Source organism: Neophocaena asiaeorientalis, unplaced genomic scaffold (genome assembly GCF_003031525.2).
Source record: "Neophocaena asiaeorientalis asiaeorientalis breed wild unplaced genomic scaffold, Neophocaena_asiaeorientalis_V1.1 scaffold540, whole genome shotgun sequence".
Taxonomy (NCBI): domain Eukaryota; kingdom Metazoa; phylum Chordata; class Mammalia; order Artiodactyla; family Phocoenidae; genus Neophocaena; species Neophocaena asiaeorientalis.
The window spans coordinates 5,251,790-5,267,311 of record NW_020172141.1 but is presented as its reverse complement, the minus strand read 5'-3'; the positions used below and the strand labels follow the sequence as shown (position 1 = coordinate 5,267,311).

The 15,522-nt window shown below is 56.0% G+C and overlaps 1 protein-coding gene across 1 annotated transcript in view; it reads left to right on the top strand.

The window, feature by feature from the left end:
* ALKBH5 (alkB homolog 5, RNA demethylase) overlaps nucleotides 1–15,522 on the top strand; it is a 24,044-nt gene that overhangs the window by 469 nt on the left and 8,053 nt on the right. The window contains exons 2-3 of the mRNA XM_024752785.1: nucleotides 6–663; nucleotides 8,571–8,651. Of these exons, the coding sequence (XP_024608553.1) occupies nucleotides 6–663; nucleotides 8,571–8,651 (739 nt within the window). The remainder of the gene's footprint in view (nucleotides 1–5; nucleotides 664–8,570; nucleotides 8,652–15,522) is intronic.

Here is a 15,522-nt window from a genome sequence, read left to right as displayed (position 1 = left end):
CGCAGTGGCCGCCGCCGCCGCCGCCGCCGCCGCGGCCGAGCCCTACGCGGCGCCCGGGGCCAAGCGCAAGTACCCAGAGGACTCGGACCCCGAGCGCAGCGACTTCGAGGAGCAGCAGCTGCAGAAGGAGGAGGAAGCGCGCAAGGTGAAGAGCGGTATCCGCCAGATGCGCCTGTTCAGCCAGGACGAGTGCGCCAAGATCGAGGCCCGCATCGACGAGGTGGTGTCCCGCGCCGAGAAGGGCCTGTACAACGAGCACACGGTGGACCGGGCCCCGCTGCGCAACAAGTACTTCTTCGGCGAGGGCTACACGTACGGCGCCCAGCTGCAGAAGCGCGGACCCGGCCAGGAGCGCCTCTACCCGCCGGGCGACGTGGACGAGATCCCCGAGTGGGTGCACCAGCTGGTGATCCAGAAGCTGGTGGAGCACCGCGTCATCCCCGAGGGCTTCGTCAACAGCGCCGTCATCAACGACTACCAGCCCGGCGGCTGCATCGTGTCTCACGTGGACCCCATCCACATCTTCGAGCGCCCCATCGTGTCCGTGTCTTTCTTCAGCGACTCCGCGCTGTGCTTCGGCTGCAAGTTCCAGTTCAAGCCTATCCGGGTGTCGGAGCCCGTGCTTTCCCTGCCAGTGCGCAGGGGGAGCGTGACTGTGCTCAGGTAACCGCCTAGGAGGAGGGAGCGGCCCCCAGGAGCCCGCGCTTTCCGCTTCTGCCCCGGGCTTCTGTTTGCGGGGCGGGGGTGGGGGGCGGGGAGAGGGCTCTGCGTTTAAAACACGGGCAGTAAGGAAACAGGGAGCTGAGCTAGAATTTTCTATCCCGTGGGCAGACTTGACCCAGAACTAATCTAAAGGCATCTCTCTAGATGGGTGGTTTTCGGAGTCTCCTTTACCTTCGTGACGTGAGCAAGCCACTTCCATTTTGGGCCTCCATTTTCAAGTCTGTGTTTTTAAAAAAATTAGTTGGGATTACCGTCTAAAAGTCTTTCCGACTTGCCATTCTTGGTCTTTTTAACAGGGAACGTGTTCGTGGATTCCTCTAAGAGAGGAGACCCTCACAGAGGAAGGCCCTTGAGCGTGTTGAGTTGACGCACGTTCTCCATTCCCGGGGGGGCGTGGCTTCCCTGGAGTTGGTCAGATCAGGGGTTGGACCCGGAATAGAGTGCAGCACACTTAAAATGCAGTCCCTCTGGGCTGCAGAAGAGCCCATCGGTCCTTTGTAAGATGCGCTAGCTGTAATCAGGACCACCTGAAACAAAATGAAGCTTGTCTCTCTTCCTGGTACTAGGCTTTGTAGCTGCTCAGCAGACCTTAGGCTCTTGGCCTGTTTTCAGCCCCAGAACCTGCGGAGAGTTAGCTCAGGGCCCTGGCCCTCAGAGAAGATTGCCTGCTGCGACACCTTCGCTGTTTATATGAAGCAGAAAATTTACTTGGAAGCTCCCTGCTTCCAGCCCTGAAGCAAGTAAATCGAACGATGCACTTCAGTAATCCCCAAAAGCTCTTAGGAGATCTAGACTGCAGCTGTTCCAAGCAGCTTGGTTGGCCACCAAATTCTAGTACGGGATCGGCAGGCACTGCACTTTCGTTGTGAGCAGCTTAACCTCTGAATTTCGGTCAGGGCCGTAGGCCACGGTCACGGGGAGAAGCAGGGTCCCGGGAGCCCTCTCAGTGCCCTGAGGCAAGCGTTCTGCCTCATTTGAGGGGAGCAGCTGAGGCTGCCTCCGTATCTGGGAATGGCAGCAGAGCCGTGTGGTGCCCACCATGTCTGCGGAGGGGGCAGTTTGCGAAGTCAGTGGCAGCAGGAGCAGTACTTCGGGTCCCTTATGCGTCGAAATCTAGAGGCCACCTACCTCTCACGTACCCCCTTGTCACGTGGGCTCCCGGCTCCTCCTCAGATGTACGTGGTGCTCCAGATGGATGTCTTGGCAGAGCCCTTTAAGATGGGATTTCCAGGGCACACTCTCCCAAGTGGCCTGCCGTGTAAGGCAGTTCGGTGTCTGGCTTCATTGAAGGGCTCTCCGTGCTTAAAGGGGTCTGTCGCACAAGGGCCATTCGCTCTCCTAACGGGATACTGGTTTCCCACCTCATCACAGGTCCTCAGGGCTGTCAGCAGGAGGTCTGGCAGTGGCCCGGTGTGTAAAGGGGGGGCCACAAGAGGCAGTCTGTGACTTGCAGAGTCCCCTCCCTCCCACACACGCACACCCTGTATTGAGGAGAGGTTTCAGGTTCCTAAAGCGCAGGTCTGTTAGCGATCAGCAGCGGGATTGCATCACCGGGAAAACGCTCTTCATCTTTGCCTTAGAATGGTGAAGTCCCGAGGCTTTCCCAGTCCCTTCCTCCTGGATTCTGACTTGGCTGAGGGATCAGTGTGGGAGGCTCGGCCACGTCCTGAAAAGTGCTGCCCCCGGCTTTGAACCCAGCTCTCCTCTCACTTGCTTTGGGACCTTGTGGGCGTTCTCTGAGCTGGCTTTTCCATCTGTAAATAGGGTGATGGCAACTTCCACAGCCTGTTAGAGCTAAGGGTGGTGATTCGGAGTCTAGCAGAGGGCCTGGCACAGGGTCGACCACACACAGCCACTTCGTGCCCTCCTGCTCTCTTGTCGGGGAAGGGGCTAGGGATTGGGGGGAGCCTTAGACATGGCTCTTCCCTTCACGGAGTTCACGGCCCGGGGGAGGCCACAGACAGTTAGTTACAGCCCAGGAAGGTAACCGCAGGAGTACGCTGGGGGGGATGTCTTACTCCACTGTGGAGTTTGGAGGTTTTCAGGAACTTGAAGGGGGCTAGGAGGTGACTGGGAGTTAGCCGCCGAGCAGAGGTGCGGGCGGAGGGGAGCGCATGAGGGGCTAGGTGAGGGGTAGGTGCCGACTAGAGGCAGCTGGAGCTCCTTACTAGTCCTCAGAGCCAGCCTGGACCTGAGGTGGAGGTTCTGGTGTGGCGTGCCTCGGTGAAGCTCTAGAGCAGAGCTCCTCCGCCTCAGTCCTGTTGACGTGTGGGCAGTCCTTGTGGGGGCTGTCCTGTGCCTCTTGGAACATTTAGCCGGATCCCTGGCTTCTGTCCACTATGCCAGAAGCACCTTCCGTGACGACCAGAAGTGTCTCTAGACACTACCACGTGTCTCCCAGGAGTGAAACGTCCCCCAGGGGAGAGCTACTGCTCTCAGGTTCCGGACACCCCCGCTAATTTAAGTTCCCCGGCACCTGTTCACTTAGCTCTCTGAGCTTACTCGCTGTGCAGGTGGGTGAACACCTGCGTGTTAGTGCTGCCTCTGCAAGTCCTGCTTGGGCTCTTCCCTGAGCTGGTAAGAGGGGCTGCTTGCTCTCACTTCCTGGTAAGTATCCCAGCCCAGAGGTGACGAGCTGTAAGGCTGCCGACGGGGGGGGGCGGGGGGGGGCTGATGAACACAGTGGCTCTCTACCGATGGGCAGGGGTTCTAGTAGTTCTCATCTGACTCAGACTTGTGTTGTTGATGGCAGTGGTGTCTGTACCCGTCCAAGGCAGTATGGCAGGAATACAGTTTTATATTTAATAGTTGTCAGCGTGGATTTCAGTGTGTGGCAAACATTGACTCAGCAGTGTCCAGACGTGGGCATTTAGAGCGACTCCAGAGCAGAGCCTTCTGGAAGTGCTTCAGACTTCTTTCCAAGCCAGCTGGTACTTGTTTTTCTGTAACCTTTCCACGCTGGGCCTGAGTGGGTCCTGTCTTAGGGCTCTTCTCTAGAGAAATAACTCTTTTTCATCTCTTCTTACATCAGTTCATTTTGTATTCCTTTTCCTGTTCCCTGTATGGTAAGTGGCAGATTAAAACAGATTTCAGATGGATTAATTGGAATAATTACCTCAAGGCTAATTGCATACTTGCTGCTATTTTTAATCACTGCTGAGTGGTCTGTGGTTGCGGTGGCCACATGCCCAAAGACCCGGGCCTTAGCCCCCTGTCTGCAAATTACTGTATCGCCCAGCCATGAGACACGCAGTGGTGAGCGCAGCCTGTGGCTTCCAGATAACAGTTGATATTGGGTGGAGCGGGCACCCCTTCAGTTCTGGGCAAAGGACTGATCATGTTCAGCTGGTTGAAAGCAAAATTTAGCTTTCTGGCTTAAAATAGTTGGGAATGTAGGGCAGATAGGTCTGGGCCACATCTCTTGTGTGGAATCTTCTGATTCCGTGAGAGGAGGAGGAACTTGAGGATGAAGTCAGGGCTGTTTATTCTCAGGAGGAGCTGGGCTACGGGGTGTCGGCTGGCCTTGGTTCTGCCAGGCGTGAGAAGAAGGCAGAGGGCAAGAAAGGAAAGGAAGCTAGCAGGCTAGTGACGGTCTTAGTCATGAAGGTCAGAGAAAGCAGAAAATAAATAGGCCATAAAAGTTTCAGGGCTGGCTGGCCATTCTTGGCTGGGCCGTTGGTGTGCTGCTGTTCCTGGGATATGATGCTAACTCGCTGGAGGCGTGGGCTCATCTTTGCGGACTTTTTCCCTGGAGGTGGTTGGAATACCTGTATCCTTTGCTGAGGTCGGTGAGGCCCCCACGACAGATTGGACCTTGTCACTGGGAAACACAGATGGGCTTTTCGTCCTACTCCTCGTTACCTACCTTTCCCCACCGCCACTCCCATCAAAAAACAAAAACCAGCGTAGCGTAGACACTGAAACCGAGAGTTTGATTAGAGTTCCAGTGCCACCACTTTAGCTGTTTGACTTTGGGCAAGTTACTTAACCTCTCTGGGCCTTAGTTTGCCTCTGCAAAATGGGTCTGTTGAAGTCCTAGAATTGTTAGCAAAGATTGATTCTCTTTCACGTGACCGAAGGCTCGAGGTTTTGGTGAAGTGTCTGGAAACAAGCTGCCTCTGTGCTCAGCTGCTTTCTATTTATACCTTGACGTGTACAGAATTGGGACTTGGAGCAGGTTGGCCTTCTTCCTTCTGGGTTCAGAAAGCCCCAGGACTGCTTCATCGTGTTAGGCCATGTGTCTTCTAGGAGGCTCAGGTGTGATTATAACTTGAGTCTGCCCCTGTGCCCAGGTGGCTGGCCTGCTGCCCCCCAAATCCTAAGTGAGGTCCTGTAGGCCTCTCAGGGGTGAGGCAGGCTCATGGGGGCTGCCAGAGCAGGTGCCCCTGCTGGAGGGAGGTGTCGCCAGGGAGTCCTGGTGATCTCGACCAGGCCCTCCATCTCTGGCTCTGTCTGCCCTGGGCAGGGCACGGAGCAGATGGGGAATGGCGGCCACCTTGGAACTGTGCCTTAATAATTCCGTCTCCAAGGCTGTCCGCTAGAGGAGAGGTGTGTAGTCCTGCACAGCCCCTTATAAAGAGTCTTCCAGACTCCTCATTTGACCTGCATCTGATGCTCTGAGGAAGGACTTGCTGCAGTCTGTGTTTTGCAGATGCAGAAACTGAGTCTTCACAGCAGTAGGAACGTTGACCTCGACACACACACGTCATCTAGCGTCTGCTGTATGCAGAGATGAGTAAGGCCTTTGCAGAGCTCTGTCTTGTAGGGAAGACAGTTGCCACAAGGCCGAACTGCAGTAGCAGAGAGGGTTGGGCGGGTGGTGTGGCGGAACCCAGCCTGGGGAGTTGAGCAGAGCTTCCCAAGAGAGGGGAGACTTCTCAAGAGTCACTCTAAGGCATTGCGTTGTGGCGGGGGTGGGGGGGGGGGGGTGGGTCCTGGGGCTCAGTGCAGGGCAGTACCAGCCTCAGGTATTTCCCCTCTCCCTTCCCTGTGAGAACAAAAGAGGAGGCGGCACTGGAACTTTTCTTCATGCCAAGGTTAGGCCTGGACCCAGGGTATATTAGGTTTCAGGCTGGCAGACTGGCACTTTCAAACAGTTTGTCTTGTAGCAAGTAAGTTCCTTAGCAGTAAATAATCCTCTGTGGTCTCTGTTGGACACTTTCTGCTGAAGTTTGGACAGAAGAGCTTCCTCTGATAGGACTTGGAGCCTCCCACTCCCAGCAGAGCTTGATACTGAGGACGGGGTCAGTAGGCTGTGTCGTAGCTGCCAGGAAGTTCTAGAAGACCAGTGCCAGTGAGTTCCTCGGGTGGGGGTCAGTGAGCGCCATGGTCGTTTCTGTGGGCCCGTGTGGTCTTGCTTCTGCACTAGTTCTTCTGAGGCCTGGGCTGGGTTCTTCTGAGGCTGAGGCCCTGGCATGACTTGCTCTTTGTTCTGGAGCACTTTGGGAGGTGGGGGGCACTTAAAATTTGACCAGCGTCTGGATCTGCTGCTTCTGTGTTACAGGATGCAGTTCCTTGCTGAAGATGGGAAGTCAGGGCCCTTGGCAGGTCCTATAGCCAAGTCAAACAGATTAGTAACACTCGTTAACAGTAAGGAAGGTTGCCTGCGACCGGTACTGCAGGTCTAGGCCTTAGAAATATGCCTTGGATTGCCTTTGGGGAATTGGACTTCACTCTTTGGGAAAGTCCTGTGTTAGTATGGGACTGTCTTGGAGCCCAGATCTGCACTCCCCTAATGTGGAGTGACAAGAGAGAGCATAGGATAAGCTCTAGAGCTCCTAGCCCTGGGAGGGGGCCCAGGAGGCCTCTGCTGCAGGGGGAGCCTGGATGAAAGTTGTCCAGGACGCCTGGCTTGTGTCACGTGCTCAGTAAATGGGGGTGCCAGGCACCCTGCATTATCTCACTGAATTCTCATGGTAGCCCTGCAGGTGGGCCTCCCACTGCTCTTCTCCAGGGGTGCTAACCAGGAAGACATATAACTGTAGTTCTGCCTAGAAGAGAGGAGCAGGAGCACTGACCCTTTTAACAATCTCACTGTTAGTCACCACAAAGGAATGTCGTAAGTGACAGAGCAGCACCACATGAACACCCGAGAATCTCCTGCTGTCCCTGCAGTTGGCCCAGCACGTGACTCAGCTAAGGTGACAGAGCTCAGGTTGTAACCCAGGTCTCTTCAACTCCTCGATCCCTGTATGGCATTTCTCACTGGGCCTCCAGATACTTTCTTAAAGATTTTTTTGACGTGGACCATTTTTAAAGTCTTTATTGAATTTGTCACAATATTGCTTCTGCTTTATGTTTTGGTTTATTGGCCACGAGGCATTAGCTCCCTGACCAGGGATCGAATCCACACCCCCTGCATTGGAAGGCGAAGTCTTAACCACTGAGCCACCAGGGAAGTCCCTGAATTTTTTTTTTTTGTATTTTGGCCATGCCGCGTGGCATGTGGGATTGTTCCCCGAGCAGCGATCGAACCCAGGCTTCTGTAGTGAAAGCGCTGAGTCCTAACCATTAGGCGACCAGGGAACTCCTGCCTGCAGATGTTAACAGGTGTTGTTTGAGAGAAGGTTCCTTGGTCAGTGCTCAGTTAAAGTCAGCTGTAGTAATTCTCAGGTCCTTTAACATACCAGTGCTTTCTTAAACTCATCAATATTTCCAGATTGATTTGACTGTGGACATTTGTCCGTAGTTATCTCACGGGACTGTTATTTACAGAGAAAATTGAAAACCTCTGGTCGAGGAGCAGCTCAAAGGGGAAAATCCCTAAAATGAGAGCTCTTTTCTCCGCCCTCCACATGGCCCCAAATCAGATTTCTGAATCAGAGGTACTTCTCTCTAGGACTTTTTATTCGCTCTTGCATCTAGTTCTTGCCCACGTGGGGGCAGCCTGGCCATTTTGAGGAGTCCTTCCCAGGCCTGTGGTGTTTCTGACCATTGCTCCATCCACGTCTTCACAGCTGCCCTTGAGAAGGAGCTGACTAGCAGCTGAATAGAGAAGATTGGTGATCCCCCGTGGCAGCCAGGGAACCTGAGCAGGGGGAGGAGGCCTGTGGCTGCAGAGCTGCCTTGGCTCAGTGGAGGGCTTAGTGGGGAACTCGGGGTGGGAGTGCCTCATGGCTGCCAGGCTCCCAGTGAGGGCCTGTACTCAGGGAGCTGAGTTTGCTTCCAGAGTTTCAAATCGGAGAGACATTAGCTGTGAAGAGGACAGCCGTCTACCCACATTCATTGGTTTGAGCAGTTTTCAAAATCATGTAATTTGATGAAGAAAATAAATAGATACTTGAGTGTGATGGGAATTCTTAAAATATTCCAAACACAGCTGTCTTCAAGATTTTGGATCCCCCAAAATGAAGGTTTTTGAAAGCATTTTTTCCAAGTAGACAAATTCTCTTTTTGAACCTTGCAGCCTTAGTTCTCTCTGGTGACTCAGTGCTGTCAGTGTCTGCCTTGGCCTCCTCTGCCAGCCCAAGGGTGGGGGAGGGGGAGATGCAGTTCTTATCTTCTCCCCAGGGTCTGGCCTGAGTCACTCCATCGGCCTCCAAAGCCACTAAAGGTGTGCCCTCTTGGGGACCCTTTGAAAGAAGGGCTCCTGGCCTGTGCAAGGAGATTCCTGCTTCTGCTTTAAGACCTGCTTTTACCTCATCCCAGGTTTTCCCTTCAGTGGTTTCTGGGCAAAAGCATCCTGGAACTTAACACGTTATTTCCTCCCACGTAGATCCTTGAACGTGTCATGTAATGGGGTGGAGGGTGGCTGTTAACACCGGGACCCTATTTCTGTCTCCGTAGCCCTGGGGATCTTTGGTTGTCCATCTACTCTCCATGCTCACGTGCTCTGTGTTTCTTTTCAGTGGATACGCTGCTGATGAAATCACTCACTGCATCCGGCCTCAGGACATCAAGGAGCGCAGAGCAGTCATCATCCTCAGGAAGTAAGTGTCCTGGTGTCTGGCTCCTGCAGACCTGACTGCAGGTGGAGGTCTGGGTTCCCCTGTCAGTAGCCCTCGGCACGAGGGCTGAGCAAAAGCACACGCTCCCAGTGTTTGTGGGCTGGGTCTTGAGACAGTATTTGGGGGACATTCTTCCAGGCCCTGCCTCCCCCCACCTCTTCCTTTTCCTTCCTCCTTGGTTCTGATTTGTCACGTGTGCTTCTCACTGAGTATTTTTAGGTTGTGCCTCAGCAGCTTGCTTTAAAAATGCCTGGGTTTTCACTTCTGAGAGGAGCAGGGGGTGAGGACAGGGGATGTAGGTGGGCGGCCGGCCGCGTGTTGAGCAGGCGCGTGGCTTGTGGCTGTCCTTCTTCTTTGGCCAGGGGGGTCAGGGACGCACTGACCAACATTGCCAATCCTGGCATCTCCAGCACTTCTTTTTTTTCTGCTCACGAGGTGAATGGACTGACCACGTGGACGCTGGGTCAAGACAATCCTGCCTTGAGGCAGGGGTCCTGAGAAGGCTGGCTGATTGCCCAGGCTCGTGTAGTCGTCAGTGAGCAGGACAGTGCCTGGACCCAGGCTGGAGCAGGATGTCCTATAGCTTGCCTTAGTTGTTTTTTTTTTAATTTAAGTAAACTTTATTTTTTAGAACAGGTTTAGGTTTACAGAAAGTTGTGAAGACAGCAGAGAGCTCTCCGTTCCCCTTCCTGGTAATGTCTTACATCAGTGTGGTATGTTCATCACAGTCACGAAACCAGTACTGATCCGGGACGGTTAACTGGAGTCCATCCTTTACTCACATTTCCCTGGTTTCTCCTCACGTCCTTTTCTGTCCCAGACCCCACAGGATGTGCAGTTGTCATGTCACCTTAGCTCCTCTCCGCTGCAACACTTTCTCAGACTTGCCTTATTCGTGGTAACACTGACCGCCAGGTGTGTGGTGGAAGGTCCCTCAGTTGGGGTGTTGCCTCATGGTTACACCGGGGTTGTGGGTCTGGGGAGGAGACCGCAGAGGGGCAGCGCAGTTCTCCTCATGTCACGTCCAGGGCGCAGGACCTTCCACTGTCAACGCTGACCCTGAGCGCCCGGCTGAGGCTGCGTTCGTCACTGTTGCCCCCTGTCCACACTGTCGTCCCAGGAGGGACGTCGCTGTGAGCGGCACAGACGTAAGGAGTGGGGGGTGAGCGCCACCTCTTTGAGGGCGGAGTGCCACCTCTTTGAGGGCGGAGTCGCCACAGAGATTGCCTGGAATCCTTCTGCACAGGAGATTTTGTGTCTTGTCCCCCACTTGTTTATTTCTTCGTTCACTCATTCCTGACATCAGTGTGGACTCGTGTCTGTTCTGTGCTCAGCTTGTCCCAGCTTTGGCCATTGGGAGTTCTTTCTTTTTTTAAGTACATCCTTACTCTCTGGCTTGTCATTTTTTTTTTTTTTTTTGCGGTACGCGGGCCTCTCACTGTTGTGGCCTCTCCTGTTGCGGAGCACAGGCTCCGGACGCGCAGGCTCAGCGGCCATGGCTCACGGGCCCAGCCGCTCCACGGCACGTGGGATCTTCCCGGACCGGGGCACGAACCCGTGTCCCCTGCATCGGCAGGCAGACTCTCAACCGCTGCACCACCAGGGAAGCCCTGGCTTGTCATCTTTTTAACTGCAATTTATCACTTCTGCGTCTTGGCCCTTTGGGTCCGGAGCTCCAATACATTGTGGTGGTGATGTCTCTTTGGCACGGCCCTGCCGCTTTGCCAAGTCAGAGCATTGAGTCTGTTTTATCATCTGTAGAATGGAGATGACCCAGACCTGTGGGACAGTCCTGCGGTGTGGGCAGGGCGCTGGGCACCTAGGGGAACTCCAGTCAGTGGTCAGCCTGGCAGCGTTTCTCCTCTAGCCTAAGAATATTCCCAGAATCCATCAGAAGAAGGGTTTTTACCTGCTTTTCCGCTTGCTTTTCCTGTGATTCCCAGCACAGTCCAAAACCCAGGACCCAGAAGTGAGGCAGCCCAATGTGTTGCTCCCTTCTGGCCTTTCCTTCCCAGTCATTTCTTGTCAGGTGTGCCTGGTACCTCCAGCGGCAGCCAGAGACCAGGTGGCCCACCCGGGGCAGGAATGAGGGTCGGGGGGAGTAGAACCAGAGCAGCGCCTTCTAGGTGTTCCTTCCCAGCTCCTCGTAATAGCTCATCCCAGGGAAAGCTTCACTGGAGGTGCAGGAGGAAGTGGCCAGAGCTGGAGTGTTGGGTCATTCTTCTGGCTATTTCCTTCCTCGAGCGGTGGCTCCCGTACCTGTCTGCCCGAGCCGGATGCTCCTTGGGGGAGCTAGGACTCTGCACTCTTGTTTTTTTGTTTGTTTATTTGTTTATGGCTGCGTTGGGTCTTTGTTGTTGCTGCGTGTGGGCCTTCTCTAGTTGCGGCGAGCGGGGGCTACTATTTGTTGCAGCACGCTGGCTTAGCTGCTCCGCGGCATGTGGGATCTTCCCGGACTAGGGCTCAAACCCGTGTCCCCTGCACTGGCAGGCAGATTCTTAACCACTGCGCTGCCAGGGAAGTCCCCAGGACTCTGCACACTGTTAACCAGCTCACCCCGGAAGCTCTTTGGCCAGCTGAGCCCCTGTAGCGTTCTGACCGAGGAGAATGGCTGTTGTGGGTGACTGGGCTCTTTGACCTTCTGCCCTGAGTGGGTCCAGGAGCCAGCCAGGGACTGGGCTGGAAAGGAGTGGATGGGTGCCCCCACCTCCACAGCTTCCCAAGGCTGCTGAGCTGGTGAAGTGCCTAGCTGTAGGCAGCCCACCCGGGGGACCAGAGGAGAGGCAAGGGCAGCTCTCTTGCCTGCAGAGTAAAATCCAAGGTCTCTGTTGGACTTCGCCTGTCCATCCAGCCTCCTCCCTCGATGTTCTCCGTTGTCTCCTTCCCACTTAACGTTAAATTACCTGCGGCTCCTAGTGCGGCCCACGCACTGATGTCCCAGACTCTTGCAGCAGTGTGGCCTCTGTTGGGAATGCTTTCCCTTCTGACCCACACCCACCCCCCAGATGACCCACATATACGCACCGAAAGTTGGTTAACCTAGCTGTCCTTCAAGGCTCGAGGGTCAACCATTTTGACACGCAGGAAGCATCATACACATGTAGCTCTCTCAGCCCACCCCCTACCCCCTGCTGTCACAGCCTGTACACTTGCCATTGTGAGTTACAAAGCTGTGTTCTGTGGGGGGCAGGGAGAGCCCTGTTCATCTGAGTCCCAGCACTGAGGCCGGGCCAGAGGAGGACAGCTCCGGTCGATGAACGGCACCAGGTACAAGAGGACAAGCTGGTGGCCTGATGGAAAGGGTTGCATCCTGGCTCAGGCGCTGCCCAGGGGTCAAGGATGTGGCCTTGGTGGGTGCCTGGCTGACTCTATGTCCTTGGGTGAGGCCACATCCTGACAGGTGGGACCTGGGCACTGAGCCCGGCCCTGCTCCTTGTAGGCAGGTAGGGTGGAGCCAGCTCTGCCTTCTCTTAGGTTCGATTGTAGATCGCACGGGCTGCAGAGGGAGGGCCTGGGGCCTCTGTCACCACTTCAGGCTGGTCAGCACTGTGGCAGTCTTTCTAAGGGCCTCCTGGGGGGAGACGGGTGGGCGGCGGTCAAGTGCTGCCTGGTTCAGCAGAACACAGCTCCTTTGCACGTGGCATGCTGAGTCTTCATGTAGGAGGTGGTGCCATAGTTTCTCGCCGGGAGTGACCTTCAGAGAGCCTCCCCGGGAGTGCAGTCCCTGGGCTGCTGCTTAGTGTCATCTGTTTGGGGTCACAACCAGTAAATGGCTGAGTGTGGCCTTGAACCTGGGTCTCCTGGTGTTGGGTCTTGTGGCCCTTGGTGGTTTGCACAGTGGAACACCCCGAGCCCTGCCCCGGGGCGGATGCTGTGAGTTGAAGAACCCAGAGCCTTATGTACAGAAGGGCTTTCTTGCCTCTGCTGTGCCAGTAGAGAGCTGGGGGCCGAGAGTATTTTAAGTGGTAGGGGGCTCCCCTCCAGGGTGTGGGGTGAGGCTGCGGCTGCAGGTGGGTCAGCTCTTGAATACACCCAGCTTCCTGGAATGTCACTGTTTCCCAGCCCACCTAGAGCAAGCTGCCCAGCGTGCATCTTTGTCAATCGTTGGTTCCCCTGGCAGGGAAGCTGGACCTACTTTTTTGGAAGTGTGGTTTAAGTTTTAAATGACTGGTTAGAGAACCAGGAGGCTGGCCAACTCCTGAGGTGTGGCAGTCATTGGGGTGGGGGAGTATTTGGTTTTTCCCACAGTTCCCTGACATGCGGCCTTCTAAGGGCCTTGTGTGCTGCCCTCTGCCAGGCACCCAGCTGCTAGGGGCTGGGCGCCGGCTAGAGTGCTCCCCACACATTAGCCCTGAGGGTGGAGGGTGTGAACTCTGTTTGGACAGGGGTTCAAGCAGGCAGCTCACTGCCTTGGCTGTAGCCAGTTTGGAGTGGTCTCTGAGCAGGGATTCCCGACTTGGGAACGTGAAGCATCTCGTGTGCACAAGGCACCCGAGGTGGGCATGTAGGAGACTCAGCGCTCCCTTGGGGCCGGGTCTGTGGTAGGTGGGCACTTCGCATGCTCAGACAGCACAAGCAGAGTGAACATTGTCCTAGGAGCACAGAGCGTGTCCACTGGGGCCCAGCAAACACAAACAAAAGACTACCTGCAGCTTCGGGGGCTTGTTGGGACACGCTTGGTAGCTCTGGCTCCTGAGCTGGAAACTGCTGGCCAGGCAGAATTGGTGAGCTTGAAGGCGGGAAGTATAGAGGGCCTCTGGAATGGAGGGGCAGTGAGGGGAAGGAGGCACTGGATCCAAACTTCAGCATCAGGCGATGGCTTGTGGCCCTCAGGGCCTTCTGGTTGGTGGCCAGGGCACCCGATCTCTTGGTGTTCAGGAGGCCCCCAGGCCTGCATCGGGTTGGCCTATGAGACTTGTGTTCCTGCATGATTAACCGGAGGAAACGGCTCAAGGCGGTGTAAATAGCCTGTTTCTTTGCTGCTGGTCAAGTGGAGCTTGGCTCACAGTGGGCTGAAGTTTGGAAAAGCAGCTGGAGAGTCACTTGCCAAATGTTAACCAAAGCTGGTGTGTGCTAGGCTCTGTGCTGGTGCTGGGAAAGTGGTGAGTGTGGTCTCTTCTCATTCACTTTACCTTTGGGGGAAGGTAAAGGTTTAGCGCCTCACCGGAGGCTGGTCAGGGAATGCTTTCGAGAGAGGTGCCGCCTGAAGGCAGTCAGGGGTGGGGTGTGGGCCTCAGGCAGGCTTCGAACAGGCTCAGGGGCAAGGACAGGTCAGGCGGAGGTGCCGTTCCTAACAGAGGCCCCGAGTGGGGAACACAGGGGAGACGGACAGGGCGGGACCCAGTCGGAGCTCGTCTGAGTGCTCGCTGCTGTGCGGGAGGTCTGGAGGGCCCTGGGGAGGACCGAGGCCTGGGAGCAGCAGGTGGGGGCTTGTTTAGGAGAGACTGCCTGTGGGAGGCTGAGCTAAACGGCCTCCTGGGTCATTCGGTCCGGGGGTCCCTGGGGTCAGAGGGAGGCCCTCCCAGAAAGCAGAGCAGCCGAATGCAAGGCTGTGTGTGTGGATGGGCAGAGGCTGTGCGCTGGGCTTTGTCCCTCAGCTCTTCGTTTCCCTGATCCCGCCCAGGCCTGAGATATGGCCCCCACCGGGACACCTGCCTGCCACTGCTTGTGTCTCCATGGTTTTTGTCCCGGTACCAAGGACTACGCACCTTCGTTCCCGGGGAGTCCGGAGATTGGGTGTATCCACAACCTGCCTGAGGAATAAGGAGGCGGTGAGGCCGCCAGGGATGTGACTGGCTTGGGCTCCTGGCCTGGCTCTGTCCCTTTTTTACTGAATACAAGTTGGTTACCTGATTCTTACCTGAAAATTGGGGCCGTTGGGATGCTGGAGATGATTAAACTCGAGACTGCTGTGTGTGCTTTTCGGCCCTTCCTCACCGTTGCCCCCTCTGATCTCGACGGGGCAGGGGTAGGGATAAGGACGGCTGTGCTCGGTCAGGTGCAGCGTGAGGAAAGGGGAGCCCAGAGCCATGGTGGTCAGCAGCCCCGGTGCGGGAAAGCAGCCTCAGTGTCAGGTCTCCTGGTGTCCTGGAGGACAGTGAGCCCTTACCAGGGCCTGAACTGGGGGATCCCTGAGCACCCTGATCTTGTGGTCTGGCTGGCGTCTGTGGAGGCCCTGGGTTACGCGCATGTGGCATGGATGGCGTGGTGGTAACCAGGCTGGGCGATTTGGAGAGGCTCCCCTTGGGGACTGGGTGTTTTGTTGGCCTGGGTCGGGGGAGGTCTGCTGGGAGCCCAGGACCATGTACGTGCTTGGGGTGCCCTTTCTTTGGGTGATACACTCAGGTGTCCTTCAGGCTCCTCTGACCGTAGCAGGCTGCTGCACCCGTGTCAGCACTGCCATGCGGGGAGAGCAGGGCAGGAGTTGGAGAGAAGCGTGTGGTGTTGGTGGGAGCTGGGAGGCGGTACTATTGCAGGAGGGATGGGTGTGGGTCTGGGCTGTGGGGGAGTCTGATACTTAGAGGGGCAGGAGCGTAGACCTTGGGGCCCAGGGCACTCGTAGGCGAGGAGTGTACTCTGACAGGCCTGCCTCACTGCGCCCTGCCTGCTCGCTCCATTGGGAAATCCAGGCTTTGTAGTACAAGGGTGCTTGGGGAGGGCGGAACCAGCAGTTGTGGGTGGTTAGCAGCGGGGCCTGAAGTGCACACTGGTTCCCCGCCTCCCAGAAACGGTGGCCTGCCTCTGCCAGGACAGCTCTCTGCTCTGCCGCGGTGAAGAGAGCCTGCCTGGGCTTCAGGGGCATCCTGGGGTAGCAGCTGTGTGGCTGAGGCCAGTGACTGGGTCACTGATCTCG